Source organism: Mustela nigripes, chromosome 2, assembly GCF_022355385.1.
Source record: "Mustela nigripes isolate SB6536 chromosome 2, MUSNIG.SB6536, whole genome shotgun sequence".
In the NCBI taxonomy this organism is placed as follows: Eukaryota; Metazoa; Chordata; class Mammalia; order Carnivora; family Mustelidae; genus Mustela; species Mustela nigripes.
The window spans coordinates 142,131,635-142,155,078 of record NC_081558.1 but is presented as its reverse complement, the minus strand read 5'-3'; the positions used below and the strand labels follow the sequence as shown (position 1 = coordinate 142,155,078).

The following is a 23,444-nucleotide window of genomic DNA, read 5'->3' as shown; positions in this document are numbered from 1 at the left end:
CAGCCCAAGTGAAATGCTCACAGATGCGAAAATATCACTTTGAAAAATACTTAGAAGTGGTCCTGATTATCAGATTGATTTCTCCTTCATTGGCAAGTACAATGATTACAATCAGTAATTCCTAAAAATGTGCAAATTATTATTCAGGACACACATTCCAATTTCTTGCTCAGCTAAATTTCACTTGTATCATCTTCTTGTGTCTTGGCTTTATATTTGCACATTATTTGTTCATAGATCTGTCAGGACTTATATAAATAAATAAACTATAAAAGACTTAGATACCTTCTTCTTCTTCTTCTTCTTTTTTTTTTTTTTAACAAATCAGGACAGAGACACAAGCTATTATTTGGTATTTACTAATTTCAATTTCCTCACTTTGTTTCCTAGGCTTCCTATTTTTTCTTTCTTTTTTTTTTTCTCCTTCAAATTTGTTGAAGTTGGTTTGAGAACTAAGAAATAGAAGAAGAAGAAGATATTTCTCTGGTAGACTTTTTTACACAGAACTGTAGTTGTTGTTTTCTGACATCTAACCTAATGTCTTCTTGTTTCTATCTGGGTTCTGTAAGTGATGTAAATTCAATAATTGGACATAGAGAAAAACATGAGTCAACAGATTATATCAGCAAAGATCGTGAGTTAGGACAGCTGGAGATAAAGAATGGAAAACAAGAAATTTAAACTGACTTATGTTGCAAGAAAAGTGAAAAGTATTGGGAAATAAAAATGAAGACAGGTTTGAAATACGTCATTAAGGAGTATTTAGCGTGAGGGTCACAGGGTTCTTATGTCTTGCACATTTTGGTGTTCATCCACCCCCTTACCTTGCACTGCGAATTATCAACCCAGTCTTTAATGAAAATACTATTTTTCTACATAAAAGACTGCCTGACTTACTTTTCTGTTTTCAGGGTAGTCACACACACAGTATTTCATTAGTTATTAATTTGACATTTTGTTAATGTTTGGAAAAGTTTGGAATTTGATCATGGCTCTAGAATTCTCTGAATTTCTAGGATCCTGTGGTAAATAAATTAATAGCAGATGTCACAGGGTTGCCAAAGTTTTGGAGCCAGGTCACTGGTAAATTGGATTTGGAGGTATTTGGAATGAGATATGTATGTATACTGGGGAGAGGGGCGATGGCTTGTGTGCCATGTGTACCAAAATAGATACGTACATCTAAGTCCACATACTGACTTTCTAGAGGCTCTCTCGAAATTTAGTTGCTTTTCCTTAGACTCTTTCTTAAATACCAAGGTTATTGCATCATTTTATAATGTGGCATATTTAAAGAATTTGGAAGTTCAAAGAACCATATTATTGAGAGCTGTGGTTTTAGAGAGTCAGTACATCTATTATTGACTTTCTCTCCTGGACCCATTGAAAATTATACACAAAATTAAAGTAAATGATGGTCAAAGCATGATATTTGCAAACGACATATCAGATAAAGGACTAGTGTCCAGAATCTATAAAGAACTTAGCAAACTCAACACCCAAAGAACAAATAATCCAATCACGAAATGGGCAGAGGACATGAACAGACATTTCTGCAAACATAACTATTATTTCTAAAGAAGGCTTTGGAGAATGAGTATGTAGGTATTGTTATGACACTCTTTGACACTCTTGAGTTAAATCAACTCATCTGTAGTGGCTGGCTCTGCTGACCAATCACACACTTCCTCCCTATAAAACTTGCTGTCTGAAGGAACAAGCAGAGCAAAATACAACAAGCCACAGAAGGTTCTTGGGAGTGAGGATCCCTGTGAACAGGCAGCAGATGAAAAGAGAAAAATAAGAATAGTCTGAGCCTCCTTTTTCTTCCTCAAAACCACCAATTTGCAAGGCCATCTTTTCATCCCTAAAGACAATGAGTGACTGAGGAGGCACCCTTGCAGAGGTTGTCATGCTGATTCTGGTCCCTCCTCACAGAAATAGAACAGGAAATATAGATTCCTTTATAACACTCACAAGTCCCCTTTTTCTCATTACAGGGAGGACATTGACATTTATTTCTTCATTTCAGAATTTAGAGCTCTTGATGCCCTGAATAGATGGACTGCAAAGAAACTCGATGCTGTCGTCGTCGGAGTGGAGTAAGAAATGATATTCTTTGGTTACTATGATTTTGCCTTCACCAAGTAAAGGTTTGATTTCCAAATCGAGTCATCTATTTCTCAGATATAATTTCTTAAAAATCACTCTGTCACCATTGCATCAAAAACCATTCCTCAGAAGAATCCACTATCTCATATTCTTCTGTGGTTCTGTGAGTCTCTGAGTGACATCTTTGAGTGAGCATTTTTGGAAACACTTGCTGTAGACACATAAAAGTCAGTTCCCATTTTGTGCCCTGGATAACAAAACTAGGTAGGAAGAAATAAATTATTGTGCATTTGGGATACTAGGTTGTGTTTGGGTAGAGGGTAATATGTTTCATTTTATGATAATTCTTGTTTAGAGTAATGTAGGTGATAAAGATTGGATCAGCTAAGAATTTTAAGCTAATCTCAGGTAAAGTGATCTTACATTGTGGATTTTGCTCAAAAATATCAGAATGTCCCAGGACAGTTCAATATTTTCTTAGATTGGTACAATCTCTATTTCTGAAGCTGACATCCCTAAGAGGATTTTTTTTTTAACCCCTCTTCCCTAGTCCATAGTAGTAACAAAAACATACTTAGAGAGTTCTAATCCAATAGTTTCTTAGAGGACATAGTAACATACATTTTTGTTTGTTTGTTTGTTTAGCTAAGAAGCTATGAAAGCTTAGATAACAAAAGTGACAATTTGGTCATCTAAAGAGTGATTGCCAATGTTGTCATTATGGTTACTTACAGTACCTAGAACTTGCTATTTTCAAGGATGCTTCTAATAAATATAATATGAGGACATTACTTTTTTTTAACTCCATAGTTGTTTTTTTTTTTTTTTAAGATTTCTTTTATTATTTGAGAGAGAAAGAGAGAAACTGAGAGAGCATAAGCAGGAGAAGGACAGAGTCAGACTCTGCATTGGGCCAGGAGCCCAAAGCTGAGCTCAATCCCAGGACCCTGAGATCATGACCCAGGTTGACGTCAGACACTTGACTAAATGAGCCACCCAGACACTCCTTACCTTCATAGCTTTTGAAGTAATCTAAACCTTCTCATTTTAAATCTGTTTTAATATAGTGATATGTTTGTGTCTGGCTTATATAACCTGTCAAATCCTTATGATTTGTGTTATTCCTTCCTCTAAAAAGTCTAAATCTAATGGATTTAAAGTAATAAACACCAATATCTTTGCAGTGAGTTTAACCTATACTTTGGTTAGGGCTTTCTAAACATGGTTTATGGTAAAATTTTAAGTAATTATATCACCAACATTTAATGTTAAGTACAAATATTTATAAATTTTATTATTCTGAAGAGCAAAAAGAAAGAGCCCTGATAGATAACAGGCTAATAGAATTATTCTATTTTTACTGGCTCACATATACAGGGGGAAAAAATCCATTTATATCCATTAAAATAGGGTGTAATAGTTTGCCTTACAAATGAATTTATCAAAAACAAGCAAACTCCCTAGCATATTTAAAGTTATTTATACTTTAAAATTTTCCATCTAAAATCAGCTGCTTGGGGGGATGCCTGGCTGGCTCAGTTGGTTAAGCATCTGCCATCAGCTCAGTTCATGATCCCAGGGTCCTAGGATTGAGTCCCACATTCGGCTCCTTGCTTAGCAGGAAGCTAAGTTTCCCTCTCTACTTTCCCCTCTGCCTGCTGCTCCCCCTGCTTGTGCATGCTCTCTCTGTAATCTTTTTTTAAAATTTGTTTATTTGACAGAGATCACAAGTAGGCAGAGAGGCAGACAGAGGGGGTCGGGAAGCAGTCTCCCCACTGAGCAAAGAGCCCGATGCGGGGCTCCATCCCAGGACCCTCAGATCATGACCTGAGCCAAAGGCAGAGACTTTAACCCACTGAGCCACCCAGGTGCCCCAATAAATAAATAATCTTAAAAAAAATAAAACATTAAACTTATATGGACTTACTTAAAAAAAAATAAAAATAAAATCAACTGCTGGGAATTATCCATGGTGAAATATGCACATTGCAAGCATGTAGAAATTTTTTCTAAATGACCTTGAAAAAAATATAACACTTAACCTAGAATCGTCTCTTAGATCTGCTGCCTTCAAAAATCCATGGTGTTGGCACCCCTGGGTGGCTCAGCTGGTTAAGCAGCTGCCTTCGGCTCAGGTCATGAGCCCAGCGTCCTGGGATTGAGTCCTACATTGGGCTCCTTGCTAGGCAAGGAGCCTGCTTCTCCCTCTGCCTCTGCCTGCCGTTCTGTCTGCCTGTGCTTGCTCTCTCTCCCTCTCCCTCTCTGACAAATAAATAAATAAAATCTTTAAAAAAAATCCATGGTGTTTTTCATATATATATGTATACATATGCATGTATTTATACATATACATACATATATATATATGAACATATATATATAGTTACTTAATGTTTGGATCATTGGTTACATTGAGATGATATAAGTTGTGGAGTATATTCAGTTAAAGATGTACTTGGACTAAAAATTATGCTTACAATCAGGAAGTTCATGATATCCCCTACTCCTCACACATAACACTACCCATGGACTTTAGATACAAAGTTGAAAACTTTCGTACCAATTTTCATTTTTTTTCAAATAATGAGTTAGTGGAAAGACTCAGGTTTGATTTTTGGAAGATTAAACAATAGAGACTGGTGTTAAATTGCATCTATTTGGCATTTAAAAGCTGCATAGAAAGATACAACCATAAACCGTACTTTAAAAAATTGTTTAAATGAATTGTTCTTTTCTAAAGCTATAGATTAGCTCCTCAATACAAATTTCCAGTTCCATATGAAGATTGCTTCACTGTAGTCAAGTATTTTCTTCAAGATGAAATTCTTACAAAATATGGAGTAGATCCCACCCGAATCTGTATTGTGGGAGACAGTTCTGGGGCTAATTTGGCAGCAGGAATCATTCAACAGGTATGTTTTGTCTTTATTTTGAAAGGTTGAGGTCAAAGCTCATTTTTTTTTTTCTGTACAGATAATCAGTTCTTCTGGCATCATTTATTGAAAAGACCATCCTTTCTCACTGGATTATAGTAATGCTTGAGTCTAAGATCAGTTGACCATGATATGACTACTTCTGAATCCTCTCTTCAGTTCCCCTGATAACTACATTGACTTTAGCTTTGTTTTTTCTTCAAAACTGTTCCTACTACTCTAGTCTGTTCCATCAAATGTTGGGATATTGTGTCAATTTCTAAATTGACAAGTGGTGTTTTACTTTTTCAATGTACATATCTTACAAATCTTTCTTCAATTTTTCCCGAGTTATTTTGGAAAATTTTCATGTAAAATAATATTTTTCAAATGTTTTCTTGACAGTATATAGAAATACATTTAAGTTTTACATTGGCTTTTTATAATCATATCCTTTTTTAAAAATAAACATATCCTTAAATGTTTCACTTACAGATTCTAGTATTTTTTAACATTTTCTAGAATTTTCTATACAATCATATCTTCCACAACTAGAAACAGTTTTAATTTTTTCTTTCCAAATCTTTCTACTTTTCCTAATTAGTGCACTGGCTAGGTCTTTCAAGATGATACTGAATACAATTATCTTTCTTTGAGTCTTAGGGGGAAATTGCTCAACATTTCACTAATAAATATGATGTTAACTGAAGGCTTTTCATAGTTGGCTTTTGTTGGTTGAGGAAGTCCTTTCTATCCCTAATTTGCAGATAGTGTTTCCATAAATAGGTATTAAGTTAGATAAAATTTTTGTTAGATTTTATTTATTTATTTATTTACTATTTTAGAGAGAGAGAGAGACCTCCAGCAAGTGAGCAGATCGGGGAGCAGTTGGGAAAGACAGATCATATGGGAGAGGGACAAGCAGACTTTGTGCTGAGAGTAAGTCATCCTGAGATCAGGACCTGAGCTGAAACCAAGAGTTAGATGCTTAACTAACTGAGCCACCCAGGCACCCCAAGTTTGCTAAACGTTTTTAGTGCATCTATTGTGATGACCATGTGGTTTTTCTCCCTTATTCTTTTAATGTGGCAAGTTATGTGATTTTACTTTCAGATGTAAAATCATGCTTGCAAAATTATGCTTGCATTCCAGACATGAGCCTCACTTGATCATGATGACTTAAATTTTTATATATTATTGGTTTCCATTTGCTAAAATTAAAGATTTGAGCGATTGATTTCTCTTTTTTTAAAGCTCTTTGTCAGGTTTTGATATAACAGTTATATTGGCCTCATTCAATCATTTGGGAAGCATTCCAACTTCTTAATTTTTTTTTCAGAATACCTAATCATAAATTAATTTATCTGTTCTTTAAAGGCGAAGAATGATGAAGAAAATAGAAAGCTCATAGCTGAAGTAAGAAATCATAACACAAATTCTTTATTTGTTCAAATGACACTCGGTTTCTAAAAGTCAAACCTTTAGAGGGCTGTTGAGGAGAGAGTAAGTCAGGTTTTTTCAAATATGTGATTGTGGGGAAATCAGATATAGGCTAGTCACACAAGTCAATTAGTCATCTGTGTTTCCTGAGCCCTGGCAGCTTCTTCATTCATGCACCAAAGCTTGATGTTAGATATGCAAAGAGAAACTCATAAGAATTGTGGGTTTGGGGCACCTGGGTGGCTCAGTGGGTTAAAGCCTCTGCCTTTGGCTTAGGTCATGATCCCAGGACTCTGGGATGGAGCTCCACATTGGGCTCTCTGCTCAGCGGGGAGCCTGCTTCTTCCTCTCTTTCTCTGTCTGCCTCTCTGCCTACTTGTGATCTCTGTCTGTCAAATAAATAATTAAAATCTCAAAAAAAAAAAAAGAGTTTAAAAAAAAGAATTGTGGATTGTCCTCACTCAGAATTCAGGGGACTGATTCAGGACATTGGAAGGGGCCCTTGTGGGCTGAGAGGAAACCTGTAGAGGTGCTCCAATGAGTTGCTGCTGTTGGGAAAAAGGAGAAAGAGGCCAGCTGGAAGGGAACAGGATGAACTCCCAAGTAGTGCCGGCATCCAGGCGAGAACTTTGGCTGGATGTGGGCCACGTGGGTCATGTGAGAGGAACACTCAGTGTCTGCCTCGTTTGGGTTGTCAGATGTGGAGTGGGTGAACTGAAGGACTGCTGTTTCCAGGAGTCATCCACAGCAAGTGGAGCTAGGGTAAAGGTAGTGCCAGTGATGATGTCACCAACCCTCACAAAGGCTTCTTTAAGAGTTTGGTACATTTGAAACATCTCATCTCAGTGATGAGCCTGCTCAGCAGATTCCTCCATTTGAGTATTTTGGTCCTTTAAAGAATATAACTGTGCTAAGAGTTCTGAAGTCACAAAATCTTTAACATTATTTATTATTAAGTGCATTATCATTTTTGGAATTGGATGTCAAAACATATATGGAAGGTACACATGTAAGAGTTTACTAGGTTATGAATGGTCTCACTTGACTCTCCACCTCTGGGTCCATGGAAAACTTTTTTGCTTGACTATTCTCATTATTTGCTGTTAAATATTCATCAGGAGAAACCTCAGTTCTTAATAGAGAGGACTTCATCTGCCTACATCCTCCTGTGAATCACATGCTACCTCAAGAAAGCAACAATGTTTGTATACCTTCTTTTGTTTTTTCTTAAAGAATGCAAAGATGTGTTTGCTAGACATTAAGCTCCTGTCCATGTCCCAAATTTCCAGGTTGCCCAATACTTACTTTCTTTCTTCCTTGTCATCTTTGTATGAGAACAAACTTTCAGTGGCAAGGACAAATCAGTACCCTTTAAAGCATCCTTGATGATGATGCCAGTAATGCTGATGGCTACCTACTCCTTGCAAGTCACCTAATTTCCAGTTGTGTCTTTCTCCTGAACTTGACTGCTCCTCTGCTAAGCATTTGCATAGTTAATAAAATCTTCCTCCTTGGTGTTATAGTGGGAGGCTCAAATGTCAATCAATAGTAGTACCTGGAGCATTGTCTTGCCTTCTTGCTGTCAAACACGGTTAGCAACAATCCTTTCCATATCTTTGCAGGGTCTGGGAAAGTTTGCCATTTTGGGGAGTATACTTCTTGATAGTGTTGATTAATTTTTATTTTACCAATATACACTCCTCAAGGAAGGCCTTATCAGTTTTGCAATTCATTTTCTGACTATTGCTTGGATTGCCATGTCTGGAATAAACAACCCTGTCCTGATACAGTGCATGTTTTTGATTGCGTAGGTTATTTCTCCTCATAGTTCTTTCTCACTGAGCTCCATCTTTACTATCTCAGAAGGAAAGCCTTCATAGAAAATGCAATTGATTTTCGCACCCCTTGAGAGTTTCAGGGTATCTACTTGATCACCTGACCCTTTGATTCTCCTCTCAAAGTCCACAGCAACTTGTTGACCTACATGTAGCAATGCTTTGGTCTTCCTGGTAGGGTCTTCTGGCTTAATGTTTTTGTAGGCTTCTATTTCATTTTCTGTGGAGAGCAACTGTCCTTATAGCTTGTTCCTGAAGTTTGACAGAGAATCTCAAATGTGACTGGTAAGTTGCTGACTAAGCGATTTCTGCAGGAATGGGGTCCCCATCCAATCAGCAAGATGTTTGTAAGCTGGATTTAAGAGAAGCAATTTCTTTTCCATCAGTGTGGCAGCCTTAATGTCCTTCTTCCTAGCTTCTGTTTACCACTGTCACATAACCCCTGCAAAGAGGCAGCATCTTATTCTCTAGGACATCCCTGGCATCTGTTTCTTCATCTGTAAGGTCTAGTTTGGTAATGAATCCTGTGGTTCTCAGATCTTGAGGATCAACATCTTTAGCTAGATTCAGGGATTTGAGTTTTTAAGATTGGTTTTGGCTAGGGCCCAAAATCCATTCTTCTGCATGATGAACTGCACAATCATTTCTCTGATTTGTTACTCACTATCTGGTGGCTGATCTCCTGTGAGAACTTTTGTAACTCTAGGTAGGTTGGTAAGAGTTAGCTTTAACACATGTGGGGAATAGATTCATAAATTAATGGGTATGGAGGAAATACCTTTATTCATTCTGATCACCTGATCCTTTTCTGCTTCAGTTTCATGGTACATGTCATCAAAATCTTGGACTTTTTTCCTTCATAGTGTAGAAATCCAGCATATTCTGCTTTGGAATAACAAAGTGCAGCACAGGAGGCCATCTCATTACAATGAGGAGAAAGTCCTAGATTTTCATTTATTATAAAAGGACATAACTTAGATACAGTCAGATGGGAGACATGCATGGGGCAAGTTGTGGGGAAAGGGCTCAGAGCTTTAATGCCCTCTCCACGTGTGCCATTCTTCCTGAATTTCCATGTATACACAAACCCAGAATCTCCCTCATTTAAAAAAACTTACTTCCCTTTAAGTATGAAAATAAAATACTCAAGTTAGATCATTACCAAAAAGAAAATTTCAAACCATTAGACTTATTGGTTCCAGAGGCCTCTTATGACCTGAAGTGATTTGCTATGTATTTGAAATAATATATCAACTTATTTGAAAGATCTTGCTGGGATGGGGTGGGAGGTATGGTAGGGAATGAATATTGGAGACTATCCCCTCTTTTACATTATTATATTCGTTGCTATGCCAAGTCATATAGCAATCTAATCTTGAATTTTATCTAAAACTCATTTTATGGATACAGAAATTCTGAAAACTGTCCAGTAGTTACCCAGTAATGATCAAGATAAACTTGTAATTTATCAAAGTAAACTTGATAAACTTGTAAATTTTTAGGCTTTGTAAATGAGAAAAAAAAAAAAAAAGCTTTTGAAGTGATAACAGATATAGTCATAGACATTCATCAAGATATGAAGACCTATCTTATTGCTTTCCAAAAGGGCAATCCTAAATACTAACATAGTCACCAAAAACAGATGTAATTCTTAGTAAAATTTATGGGGCAGTGTAATTGTTGTCTTGAAGTTAATTAAAATTTGACATTATCCTTTTCCTTGAATTAGTTAATTATATAGAAACATTAAGTATCTGTTTAACTTTCTGATATATCTGAACAAAGAGATTATTACAATTGAAAATACTATATCAGAATTCAATATGCTTAAATAACATAAAAAATGTGATTTCCTTTACTCTTTCTTGTTTATTTTTATGACTGTACTTTAATTACTTACTCATGGTCTGCTAAACTTTCTACATAAATTACATTTTAATCAAAAAGTTTTATTCCGGGCGCCTGGGTGGCTCAGTGGGTTAAGCCGCTGCCTTCGGCTCAGGTCATGATCTCAGGGTCCTGGGATCGAGGCCCGCATCGGGCTCTCTGCTCAGCAGGGAGCCTGCTTCCTCCTCTCTCTCTCTGCCTGCCTCTCTGCCTGCTTGTGATCTCTCTCTGTCAAATAAATAAATAAATAAATCTTTAAAAAAAAAGTTTTATTCCCCATACTAGGTTTATTATTTTTATCTGCGTCATCAAAATCAACTTTTACGTTGTAAGTATTATAAGCCTATTTTCCCCCCCAAAGTCTCATGACCCTGTGTTTAATAGCATGTTATGGATTTATGGCCTGAAAAACTTAATTTCAAAAGAATATATCACTGAGAGATTAATATTGTTCCGTACTCTGATAAGACTTCAAGAGGCTATATTAGATGTGTTTTTCCTGTGTGGATACAAAAAAAAAAAAAAAATCATATAGAATTCACAATATAAAAAGATGTTCTCGTGAATTGAGAAGTCAAATACATTCTTCTATAATTTTCTTTCTTTTTTTTTTTTTTTTAAGATTTTGTTTATTTGCCGAGAGAGAGCACAAGCAGGGGGAACAGCAGGCAGAGGGAGAAGCAGGCTTCCTGCTGAGCAAGGAGACTGATGTGGGACTTGATCTCAGAACCCTGAGATCATGACCTGAGCCAAAGGCAGCAGTTTAACCAACTGAGCCACCCAGGGATCCTCATAATTTTCTTTTGTGGACTTTGTTTATTTTTCAATTATATCCTAATTATTGTAAAGGAAATGAATATATTTCCCCTACAATTCTGAGACTTTCTGGCAACTTCATATAATGTGTCCTAAAATCACTAATGTTGCTAGCCCATCACAGTGATCTGAATAATCACTATAGCCAAGGAAACTTTTCCAGGCATAGCCCCTTAATTTTTAATTTAAAGGAACAAATATTGTTAAAATTTAAATGCAGCATCTAAATGCAATTTCATGGCCAGCACATCCAATTTTATTTTAAAGTAATTTATGCATTATTTTTGTTTATTTAGATCATTAAGTGTCTTCTTAATTTTAGAAAATAATATGGACTGATTTGATACTTTGAAGTAATTACTAAATTCCTTTCTCAGTTGGTTAAGTGCCTGACTCTTGGTTTCAGGTCAGGTCATGATCTCAGAGTCCTGAGATTGAGCCCTGCATCCGGCTCCACACTCAATGTGGAGTCTGCTTGATGTCCTCTCTCCCTCGCAATTCTCTCTCCCTTGCCCTCTGCCCGTCCTGCTCAGCTCTCTCTCTTTCTCTTAAATAAGTAAATCTTTAAAAATAAGGAATATGTAGTATATCTATATTTCATAAAGTTTATAGTTTTGGCCTTTCTAAATATACCATTCCTAATTTATGTCATTTGTCATAAAGTGTCATTCATGTGGACTTGTGATCCAATTTACAGCAATATTTCTATGACATTCCTATAACATGTTTCTATGGCCACATATGGTCTTGTATGTTTGACCCCTCTTTAAAAATATTAAAAAATTTTTTCTTTACAAAATAGCCTTAATAGTAAATTTTTTTTTATTTTTTAAAGCTTTTATTTGTTTATTTGACAGACAGATCACAAGTAGGCAGAGAGGCAGGCAGAGAGAGGTGGAGGAAGCAGGCTCCCCACTGAGCAGAGAGCCTGATGCAGGGCTCGATCCCAGAGTCCTGGGATCATGACCTGAGCCTAAGGCAGAGGCTTTAACACACTGAGCCACCCAGGCACCCCCTTAATAGTAAATATTAATCAGAGACTGTAATTGATGATGATGCTTTAAAGAAAACTTGACCATCAGCACCTCTGGACCTGGGATATTTTCAGTAGTGAAGTATACTCGTTTCTGCCATGTTTATTTATCTCTATGTAATCACAACATCCATTGTCACCCAGAGTACCTGAAATCCATTGAAAGCAGATATACCTGTCCTCTTCTAACTTGAATTTTGTATCACCATTGCTCTGAAATCCTCTATCCATCTATGCTAGCAGTATCAAGATAAATCGCAAAAGCCATTATGTAGTTTCAGGAGAGTCTTTGTCATCATTTATTAGATCTTGAACGGAGTATCCTTCACTTAAGACCTAGAGAAATTCCTCCGTTCCTCTATTATGGGTTAATTAACAATAGCTCTTTCTCTCCCTGTGTTGGTCAAGTGGAAGATGTGTCTAGGAAAAGGAACTTGTCTTGGGATACAAATCTTCATCTTAGGGAAAGAAATGTCTCAGTAAATTTGCCTAGATTAAATAAAAGATTGGCTAACTTCTTTAGGTCTGTAGAACTAAAAGGTCTTTATTAATAGTGCAAGTTAAGTCTGAAATCTGGCTTTGAAATTATTCCTTTCAATGTTTGAAAGCTATTTGCCTAAGACAGTATAAGAACAAATTTGCCTCACTCTGGAGTTACAGATGGTGGTCCATTTGGTAGGTAAGAAAGTTGTTTTGCTTCAGCGTAACATCCCATATTCAACTATCGTAATTTTGTTTTTTTCAGATTTGGGTTAATTGTTTTCCTCATCAGTGGGAAAAACTGTTTGAAATTATTTCATTAATTTGACAATGACTTACACACTTATTTTTTTATGTGAACCCATAAAAGATCAAGGAACTGTATCTGTTTCAACGTTGTAGAATTTTAGATTCCAATTGGTCCATGATTATATTGAAGATGCTTTTGGTGAGACATTAGTTTCCTTAAGTAGCCAGGCTTTTATTTATTTTTATTTATTTTCTTATTATTATTTTAATAAGGAAGTATAAGGGGAAGAGATATTTATGTTAGCCAGATACTTGTGTAATAAAAAGAATTTCTACTTATCCCTGTGTCTCTCTCTTTCCCTGGTTTCCTTCTGTCCTCTAAGAGATATCCAGCTTGAAATCAGTTTTGATTCACAAGCTTATTTTTATGTCTCTCATCTGTGAATTGAAATACATTTTCTTAATGAGATAATCAGAAAATGGCCACCAGATATGTTCTTCTTTTAGAGTCTGTATTGTCTGCAGAACCAACTGACAAATTGACCAACCAAACATCAAAAAAAAAAAAAAATTCCTCAATATATGTTTACATGTCTTCTCCCCTGTCTTTTTATGATTAAAAACAACATTTTAATTTCCATTTTTTTATTACTAGTGATGTTAATTTTTATGTATTGATCATTTCTCTTCCCTTTTTTTTCTTTCTTCCAGTTTGGATGGTTACCACTGAAACCTTTATTTAGTTGTCTCTGTAATTATTAATTTTAAAACAAATTTGAGCATAGTCAATGCACACTTACATTAGCTTCAGGTGTGCAGTATAATAACTCAACTTCCTTATACATTGTGCTATGCTCATCACATGTGTAGCTACCATCTCTCACCATAAAACACTGTTGAAATATCATTGACTATATTCCCTGTGCTGTGCATTTTATTCCTGTGACTTAGTCATTCTATAACTAGAAGCCTGTATTTCCCACTCAGAATCATCCCACCACCTCTCCTGGATGACTTCCCTCCCACCTCCTGCCACCTCACGTGTCTTTACCTGGAAGTTATTCGTTCCCAGTATTTTCAAAATCTCAAACCTTATTTGCTGTTTTACTTCAGCATATAACCACATCTGGGCCTTTGCATCGCCAAATCAAAACCAAAAGAAAGAACTAATAAGCCTTTCTTAACTCTTTATCCAAACTTCTCTTCTATTACTCGTCTTCCTTTTTGCACCCAGTTGAATTAAAAGCAAATTATGCTCCTTTTCCACATACTCATAATGTATACTTTTCTCAGTTCATTACCTTTGTGTTCTCCCCTGGCCGTTTCTTCAACTTCCTGTGGCTGAATTTGTCAAGGATCTCGTTATTTCTCCATTTAAGGGCATATTTGTTATTTTTTTTTTTAATATAATGTCCTTTCATCACTTAAAACTCTTTCCAGCTTTTGCCTTAGAATACTTCTTTCTTCCCAGGAAGTCTGTAATAGCACTCTCTCTGTTTTCATCTTACTTCTCTTCCCTCCAGTTTTATGTGAGGCAAACTGTTGGCATATACTCTCCTTTACGTCTGGATTCCTTAAAACTCAACTTTTGGTTGGTCCTTCTGTCTTTTATGCTCTCTACTTGGCTTCCTGGCTTCAGCTCTGACTGATCTGGGGAAGTTATGTCTTCCACTAAGGCCACTGTCATGAGCTCAAAAACTATATATACAGTTTTCCCCACCTGGATATTTCATAAGCTCTAGAAACTCCCACAGGGAAACCTCTTCTCTATTACCTGAAGCGGTTTTACACAGTCACAGTTTAATGATTATTCTATCATTTGTGGTATATGCGTATTCCCAACTAGACTCTAAGTGTTTTAGAATCTGGGAACAACAATTTTTTAAAAACCCTTATGGATCTAAACTGTGACATCATACCTGTCCTCTTCCTGCCTTCTTCCTCTACCATTCAGAATACTCCAGGATTTGACTTTTGCTTCTCTTCAGCCTGTTTTACCTGCTTAGCAGCTTTCTGTAACTTGTCCTATTGTGTAACAGAGTACAGTCTTACAGATTATCTTCAACAAGTTTTTGTGGGAAAAATTTAGAGATTAAATAAAGACACCGGTCTGCACACTGCTAAAATGAGCAATAACTGATTATTTGTCTTTGGAATCAAGTCGATTTTGCTATTTGCCTAAGAAGAGCACAAGTAGATTCATTTTTGTCCCTTCCCTATTTATGCAGTCACTGTTTATTTCTCTCTTTGAATCTGACCCCCCCCCCCCAAATTCATAGCTATTACATCAGAGGAAAGTATGGTGAACAATGATGTTAGAAAGGTTGGCAGGGACAAATCATACAAGGGCCTTGGAATTTTTTTTTTTTTTTTTAACTTGACTCCAGGGGCATTGTGAACTCAGAAAAATTTTAATCACATTTATATTTTAAAAATGACTGTTGTTTGGCTTATTTCACTTAGCATAATACACTCTAGATCCATCCATGTCATTTTAAGTGGCAAGATTTCATTCCTTTTTTATGGCTGAGTATTCCATTGTATGTATGATTTCACTCACAGATGGAATTGAAGAAACAAAACAAACCATCATAAGGGAAAAAAAGAGAGAGACAAATCAAGAAACAGACTCTTTGCTATAAAGTGCAAATGGATAGTTACCAGAGGGGAGGGGGGATGGGTTAAATAACAGATGGGGATTAAGGAAGGCACTTGTGATGAGCACTGGGTGTTGTATGGAAGTACTGAATCAGTGAATTGTACACCTGAAACATTATACTGTGTGTTAACTAACTGCAATTTAGGTAAAAACTAAAAAAAAAAAAAAAATACTGTTGCAAAAATAGAGTAGTTAAGAGGGTGAGAAGGAGAACATGATAAAGAATTGCAGAACTTTTATGACCAAAGAGAATATTGTGGACTAGGATAGTGGCAATGGAATGGAGAATAGTGGGTAGATTGGTGAAATAAAAAGAGGTGAAATCAATAGGCCTGGGGAACTATTGGATTTTAGGGATAATTAATAAAAAAAAGTAGTCAAGTATGGTTGATGGGAAGTGAATATTAATGTTTTGTGATGTATACAAGAAGAAATCCAATGTAAAACACTAACCAGAATATCTTGCTTGTTGCAAATGCTCAAGGACTATTAGCAATCATGAATTCTCAAAAAGCAGGTTCTGATAGGTTCTGATATTTGGGAGCTATGCTTTTGTTTAAAAGTAGAGGTGGGGCTGGTCAAAAAATACCTACTCAAAAGAAGAGAAATGAAAATAAAAGAGAATTATTTAATAGGTTAGATTAAGCAAGTGACTGAAATGGTGAAAAGAAGCAGTTTATGGCAATGCTCCTCTATTGTATAGTAATACTTAAGTAGGGTTGGACAGAAGGTATGTTTTTTAGAAGACTTATGTGGTCTGAGCCATGGGTTTGCCCAAGAATTATTAAGGTGTTTGTCCCCTTGAGACACCACTGGTGCATCCTCAAACAAGACTGAAGCTGAGCCAGTGTTTCCTACAGTTTACCCAGTGGAAGATCAACAAACATTTTCTTTTCTTTTTTCTTTAAAGATTTTATCTATTTATTTGAAAGAGAGTGAGCAAGCGAGCAAATAAGTAGGGGAAGGGCAGAGGGAGAGAAAGAAGCAGACTCCCTGCATAGCAGAGAGTCCAACTTGGGGTTTAAGCCCAGGACCCCAGGATCATGACCTCAGCTGAAGGCAGATGCTTAACCAACTGAGCCTCCCAGGTGCTCCAACAAAGATTTTCTGAAGCATCTCAAAGATAGGCTGTTGGATTTCTATTATATTTGTCTTCATGACAATAAGTATAGGTATCATTTACCAAGTGCTTACCGAATGTCCAGAAACGTACTATCTATCAATGCTTTATCTCACCCCCACAAAACTGGTACCTATTAATTTATACCAGTTTTAGAGATCAGGGAATGGAGCCTTACAAAGTTAAGTGTCTTGTCCAAGTTCATAGAGTTAATATAAATCCAGGATTCAGACTTGGGTATGAAAAACTTAACCATTAAGCAATACTGATTTTAGGCCCTTCTTCCCCAGTTGATTGGATTTGTATCTGGACATGGTGTCACATGAATCCAGCACTGCTGAGTCATACACTGTTTCACTCCTACTTTTAAGACATAGAATGGGAGTTGCAATTTTCAAGGAAGGAATAAGGTGCAGGGAAGAACAAGGTAAATCCTTAAGGAGGAGAGCAAGTTGATCATCTTGGGCTTTTTGAAGGGCTCTGTCTTCATCTGTTTGGGTTGCTATAGCATAATAGTAGGTACTGGGTGGCTTATAAACAGCAGAAATTTATTTCTCACCATTCTGGAGGTTGGAAATCTGACACCAGGGTGTCAGGATAGTCTGGTGAGGGCCTTCTTCCAGGTTACAAGCTTCTCATGATATACTCAGGTGGTAGAAGGAGAAAGCTAGCTCTCTGGGCCATTTTTCATAAGGGCATTCATCCCATTCAGGAAGGTTGGGGTGATCTTCAAGATTATTCAAGATTATTCAATGAGGGAAATAATCTTCAGGAAGGAATCTTAAAGGAAATAATCTTCAGGAAAATCACTCTGGTGATCTCCGAAACACCCCACTGACTGATACCATCATCTTGATCATTAGATTTTCAACATAAGGATTTGAAGGAACATAAATGTTCAGGGTATAGTGAGCTCCATGTGGGAGTTCTCCAGCTTCCAGTGCAGCTAGAACATACACCCCAGGACGAGGCCAAAGGCCTCTCATACTGGAATTCCTTCATGATGGTTCATAGTTCACCCAAATATGCATTGGCTATCTATATATTGGTGAAATTGAGTGTGGTGTGGGTTGGGGTGATGAGTGAAAAGGAAAATTAGTGGGAGGAACAACCCCAGTTACTGTGGAGCTGGGATTGCTGGGTTAAATATCGCACATGTGCTAAACTTGGTGGACAAGTCTTAGCACTAGTGATGTAGGAATACTGCATATAAGTTAATATTTTGCATACACCTACCCTTCTGTGGGTGACAGTCAATGGACACATACAATGCTATGTATGTGCAGAACTTGGAGTAACACACATCCAAACCAGGGGGCTAGATGGTAGGGTTCCTTGGGAACCAGTGACTGGTTTTAAAGGGGCAGTGGAAAATGAGGAACTCGGTATGGGAACTGTAGTATAGGACCTTGACAGGAAGAACCTACCTTTCTCTAGGAAAGCACCGTGCCCTAATAGACGGTCTTGGGACATCTGGGGAATGGGAGAGGATTTGGTAATGCTTCAGACTGTCTGGAGCAGGCTTTATGTCTTGCACAAGTATCTATGAGAGACAACTACTTTGACAGCTACTTTAGACAACTACTGATGTAGGCCTCTCTGCACAGGGTATAAAGTCATGAAGCATATTTTCTCTAACTTTGCTATCAGCCACTCCTTAGCTACCATTCCCAACTCATGAAGGATGGTTTAAACAAAGAAATTAATGTAGGAGTGAAAATAGTTCTGACCCACATGTCACTCCAAGCTTTTTAGCATGATGCAGAAGCCTTTTATGAACTGGTTCCAAATTCAATCCCACATATGTAGATTTAAAAGACCAATCTTTACCATGGTGTGAATAAACTACTCTGGTGATAACAATAGTATCAGTGGTGTGACCTGTAACTTGAAAAATCAGTTAGAGATTCACATTACATGGTTTAATAAAAGAGAAGCAGAGGGGATAGTTTATATGGGAGAATTCTATTTTAGATTTCACGAATTTAGGATTAATGGTACTTAAGTATAAAAGGGAAGTTCAAATGAGTCATATCCACTGTGTTCTCATTGAAATAATGTTAATGATTAAAGAGGATTAAGAATAAGGACATGTTTTGTTGAACATATTCCATGGCCTTTTACCGGGAAAGAAATAAGAAAAATTTAGAATAAGAAAATAAGAATAAGAAAATAAAAAAATAAGAATAAGAAAAATTTAAACAGACAATTCAAGAACAGTTACTTATGTTTAAGCCGCAAGATAGATTCTCTCAACTTTTTTTTTTTTTTTTTTTTTTTTTTTGTATTTTCATTCTTGTTCTTTTCAGAGGAATAATGTCCTGAAATAAATGTTTTATACATTTTTTATGGTCAGGTACATACGAGATGCCCACAAAATGAGAATCATATATCCATTCATGTGATATTTACATTTATATTATAGGATGGTCAACCTAGGTCTTTCAGTAGTAATGTTTATTGGTCAATATTAATGCTTACTTGCACATTTGTATGTGTGGGTGTAGAAGGAAAAAACAAAGCTATAGATAATTCAATAATTCAGTATTATTGCCAGGACCTTATTTATATATATTCTCTTACAGCTTCTTACATCCTATGATTTCTGGTTCAAATGATAGTGTCTTCTTTTTTTTTTTTAAGATTTTATTTATTTATTTGATAGACAGAGATTACATGTAGTCAGAGAGGCAGGCAGAGAGAGAGGAAGAAGCAGGCTCCCTGCTGAGTAGAGAGCCTGATGTGGGACTTGATCCCAGGACCCTGAGATCATGACCTGAGCCAAAGGCAGAGGTTTTAACCCACTGAGCCACCCAGGTGCCCCTGATAGTGTCTTCTCAAGAGCGTTATAAAGTGAGCAGCAATATTGATTTATTCATTTCTTTGTTTTCTTAAGACTAGACTGAGCATTTCATTATCCTAGACTCAGTAAGAGATGCAATAATAACTTAGATATTATCAGCATTTTTGGAACTCAAAATCCAGGAGAAAGATCCATTATGTACATTTTTATAATATAAGGGGAAAATGATCATGGACCAGAAAGAGGTAGAGAGCTTTGGAAGTTTAGAGGAGCTTGGAGAAAGAAAAGTGAACTTTGCTGAGGTGCTCAATGCATAATCACATTTACATGGTTATAAATATATAGTGTGTAGAAAACATCTGAGAAGATTCATACCAGACAGAGAACATAGTTATTAAAACTAGGGCAAAATTGCCAAACTTGGAGAACCTGACCAGCAGGTTCTCTTCCAATATTGTGAAGGGGGTTGACTTTGAAATGAGCTTGAAATGAGTCATCAAAGGATGACTCAGAAATAGGAAGAGACATTGAATGACCAACCAACAAATGATGTAATAGGGAACTTGGAATAGTTTGTATTTGTGACATATTTTTGGGGAAACAATTTATTTCATCTGACATTCCGGAAAGGACAGTTAGGGCCAGATAAGGAGGTTAGTGGGTTCGTTTTTGCCCTATCCCGGGGTATGTGGTCCTGCTTATTTCTTTGTCTAGGTTTGGGATTTTGGCAGTGGGATGTTCATGGTGGACTTTTGCTCAATAAATCATCTACCTGAGGGCACTTGGAGAGATTTGGGAGTTTTCGTCAGGAAGCATTGTTTTGGCTCATTTTCATTCTAAACTTGTGAAGCCTCAGCACCTTCAGAGACCATCAAGGAGGTGGTAGGAAACTATTTGCCTTTCTGAGGTAGCCCTTGGAATTCCGTTTATACCCTCCTTGCGTTCAGCCAGCCATTGTTGTGAAAGATTGACTTATAGGTACATCCTCTAGTCCTGAGCTTTTCACTTAGGGAGCAGCAGGTTTTTTTCATTTGTCCAGGTACCACTGTCTCAGATGCCATGCTCTAGCTAAAACACTTGCTCCTTGGAGATTATTTTGAGGTTCTCTCCTATGGTCCACTGGATCATAGGTGAACCTCAGGACACACTTCACCTCTGGAAAGAAAAAAGGCTCCTTATCAAATATTTCACATTTTTCTCCTTGCATGTCAAACTGTAAATATCAACAAGGTTTTTTGTTGTTGTTGTCTTGTTTTAATAATTTCATCCCTTTGTTTTCCAAATATTACCATTCTTTCAGAAAATAAGTTACCTATCAGTTGGCTTTTTTTCTTTTTCTTTTTATCTGTGTACTTCTACATTTAATTAATTAATTAATTAATTGATTGATTTTATTATGTTCAATTAGCCAACATACAGTACATGGTTATGAGTACTTTTACATTTAAATACATTTCCTAAAATTTATGGTATGATGTTGGGAACTTGCTTAATAGCCAAATAATCTTATTTTAAACTTTAAATATTTTTATTTTAATATTAATTTATAATTTTATTTTTAAATTAAAGGTAAAATATTATTTTAATAATTACATTTATTTCTTCCATTCACTGTGGTTGTTTTCAGTCCAGAATTTTTACAAATTTATATGTACTGTCAATTTCCCTCAGGAATATACTATTTGGGTTATTTGCATTGGTGATTTTTGACAAAAGCATCATTACTTGCATGTATTTCTCTGTTCCCCTGTCTCTCTCTTTGTTTCCCTTTGCCCACTGTACTGAACTCACTTTATGCCCTAAGCCAACTGATGATAAACCGTCAGCCTGCTAAGGCAAATCTAGCACGGTTTGCACTGTGAGTGGTTATGAAGCAAGGTTGCTTCTCTTGTCACTGCCTTAGACTGAGGAGATCACTATGTCCATTTCTCCCAGTCTCTCAAATTGCTCTTGGGTACAACCTAATAGTGCCTCACCTCCTGCCATACGTCTGTTTTTAAAAAGGTATATAGATATATAATTTACATAGAACATCATGTTAGTTTCAGATGTGCAGTAAGATAATTTGATATGTGTACATATTACAAATTGACAGCCCAATAAATCTAGATAACATCTACCACCACACATGACTACAAATTGTTTTTCTTGTGATGAGAACTTTTAAGATTCACTGTCTTAGCAACATTCTAATATACAATACAGTGTTACTGAACTATAGTCACCATGCTGTACATTACATCCCTATGACTTATTGATGTTATAACTGGGAGTTTGTATCTCTCTCTCTCCCTTTCTCCCACACACATCAGGATTTTTAAAACATTACTGTTGAAAGGAGGCTGGCCTTTTTTCCTATCACTGAAAAACATTGTAAGTATTGTGAAAATAATTAAAATATCACATGAATTTATGTAGATGTATTTATCACAGGATTGCTTAAATTATTATAATTAAATCTCTTCCTCCTGGTATTTTGGAAGTCTTTGCTTATAGGACATTATTGTGTTTTCTCAGGTGCAGAATGATCTTGAATTTAAACATAAAGTCAAGATACAAGCTTTAATTTACCCTTCCTTACAGATACTTGATTTATATTTGCCATCTCACCAAGAAAATGAGCATGGTATAATCCTAACAAAGGACTTAGCTCTAAAATTGACGAGTTTGTATTTCACTGAGGATGAAACATTTCCCCAGGCAATGAGAAGAAATGAACATATGCCTCTGGAATCAAGACATCTGTTTAAGTTTGTCAATTGGAGTACTCTCTTACCCGAGAAGTTTCGAAAGGATTATGTTTATACTGAACCAATTCTTGGAAGATACAATTATTCATTGCCAGGACTTATGGATATCAGAGTTTCACCCTTGTTAGCCAATGATTCCTGGTTACAGAATTTGCCATGAACCTATATTCTTACTTGCCAATATGATCTTGTGAGGGATGATGGACTTATGTATGTTTCAAGACTTCAAAATGTTGGAGTTCAAGTAACTCATGACCATATTGAGAATGGAATCCATGCAGCTTTATCATTAATAGCATCACCACTGTATTTACAACTAGGTTTGAGGATGAGAGATATGTATATTAGTTGGCTGGATAAGAATTTGTGAATATAGTATGTATAAAATATAGATGACCATCAGGAAATGGATTGTAATTTGTGATATTTTATAGTTGTAGTACAAAGAACAATGTCATCTGTGTTGTCTGACTCTAGATTTAAATCAATTATAACAGTTACTGTATGTCCTCGAACTGGTTAATTTTTCTGATTCACAGAACCTGAATGTGTAAAATGCATTTAATCCCTTCATTTATAGTTGATCATAATTATGTTGGTCCCAATAGGGACTGATCCCTATTAAAGTTGAGAAATAAAAATGGTTACTGGTAAACTGGAGAATATAGTTTCCAGGCAGGCACAGAAATTGCAATAGTGTATGGGAAACGAAAAAGAAAAAAAAAGTTACAAGGTAATCGTATTAGTTTCCTGTGGCTGTTGTAACATATTACTATAAATCTAATGGCTTAACACAACAGAAATGTTTTCTCTCAGGAGTTCTGGGGGGTCACAAAATCAAGGTGTTGGCAAGAGCCACATTCCTTCTGGAGGCTCTAAATAGAGCTCTTCACCTCTTTCATATCATGGCTGCTGGTATTCCTTGGTGTAGTCAGGTAATATTATTCTGAAAATTATCACCTTCAAATCTTTCTCTGCTCCATCTTCACATGGCCTTTTCCTCAGCCTTTCTAGAAAGATACATGTGTTTGCATTTCAGGTCCACCAAAGTAATCAAGATAATAACCCCATCTCAAGATCCTTAATTTCCATGTATAGTAACATTCACAGGAATTAGGATTTAGATGTCTTTTGGAAGAAAGATTTTCACATTTTCAGTCAAATGTTATGTTTTAAAAAGGCAAGAGATCAACATAATAATTCATTATAATTCATTCTAATCTAAATATGTACTCAACAATGTAGCCCAGCTCAGTATGGAGTGAACAAGGTTTTCAAAAAACTGTCATATATGTCATCTAAAAATACCCAAAGAAGAAATCACTTCTACATGCCTCTTGTTGACTGA

The 23,444-nt window shown here is 36.3% G+C and overlaps 1 protein-coding gene and 1 pseudogene across 1 annotated transcript in view; one reads left to right on the top strand and one right to left on the bottom strand.

Moving 5' to 3' along the window:
• LOC132010134 (arylacetamide deacetylase-like 2) overlaps positions 1–22,466 on the top strand; it is a 28,240-nt gene extending 5,774 nt beyond the window's left edge. Inside the window, 3 exon segments of the mRNA XM_059388077.1 lie at positions 2,033–2,102; positions 4,853–5,024; positions 21,864–22,466. Coding sequence (XP_059244060.1) covers positions 2,033–2,102; positions 4,853–5,024; positions 21,864–22,466 — 845 coding nt within the window.
• LOC132012552 (dynamin-3-like) lies at positions 6,926–9,218 on the bottom strand (annotated as a pseudogene).
• Positions 22,467–23,444: the final 978 nt, after the last annotated feature.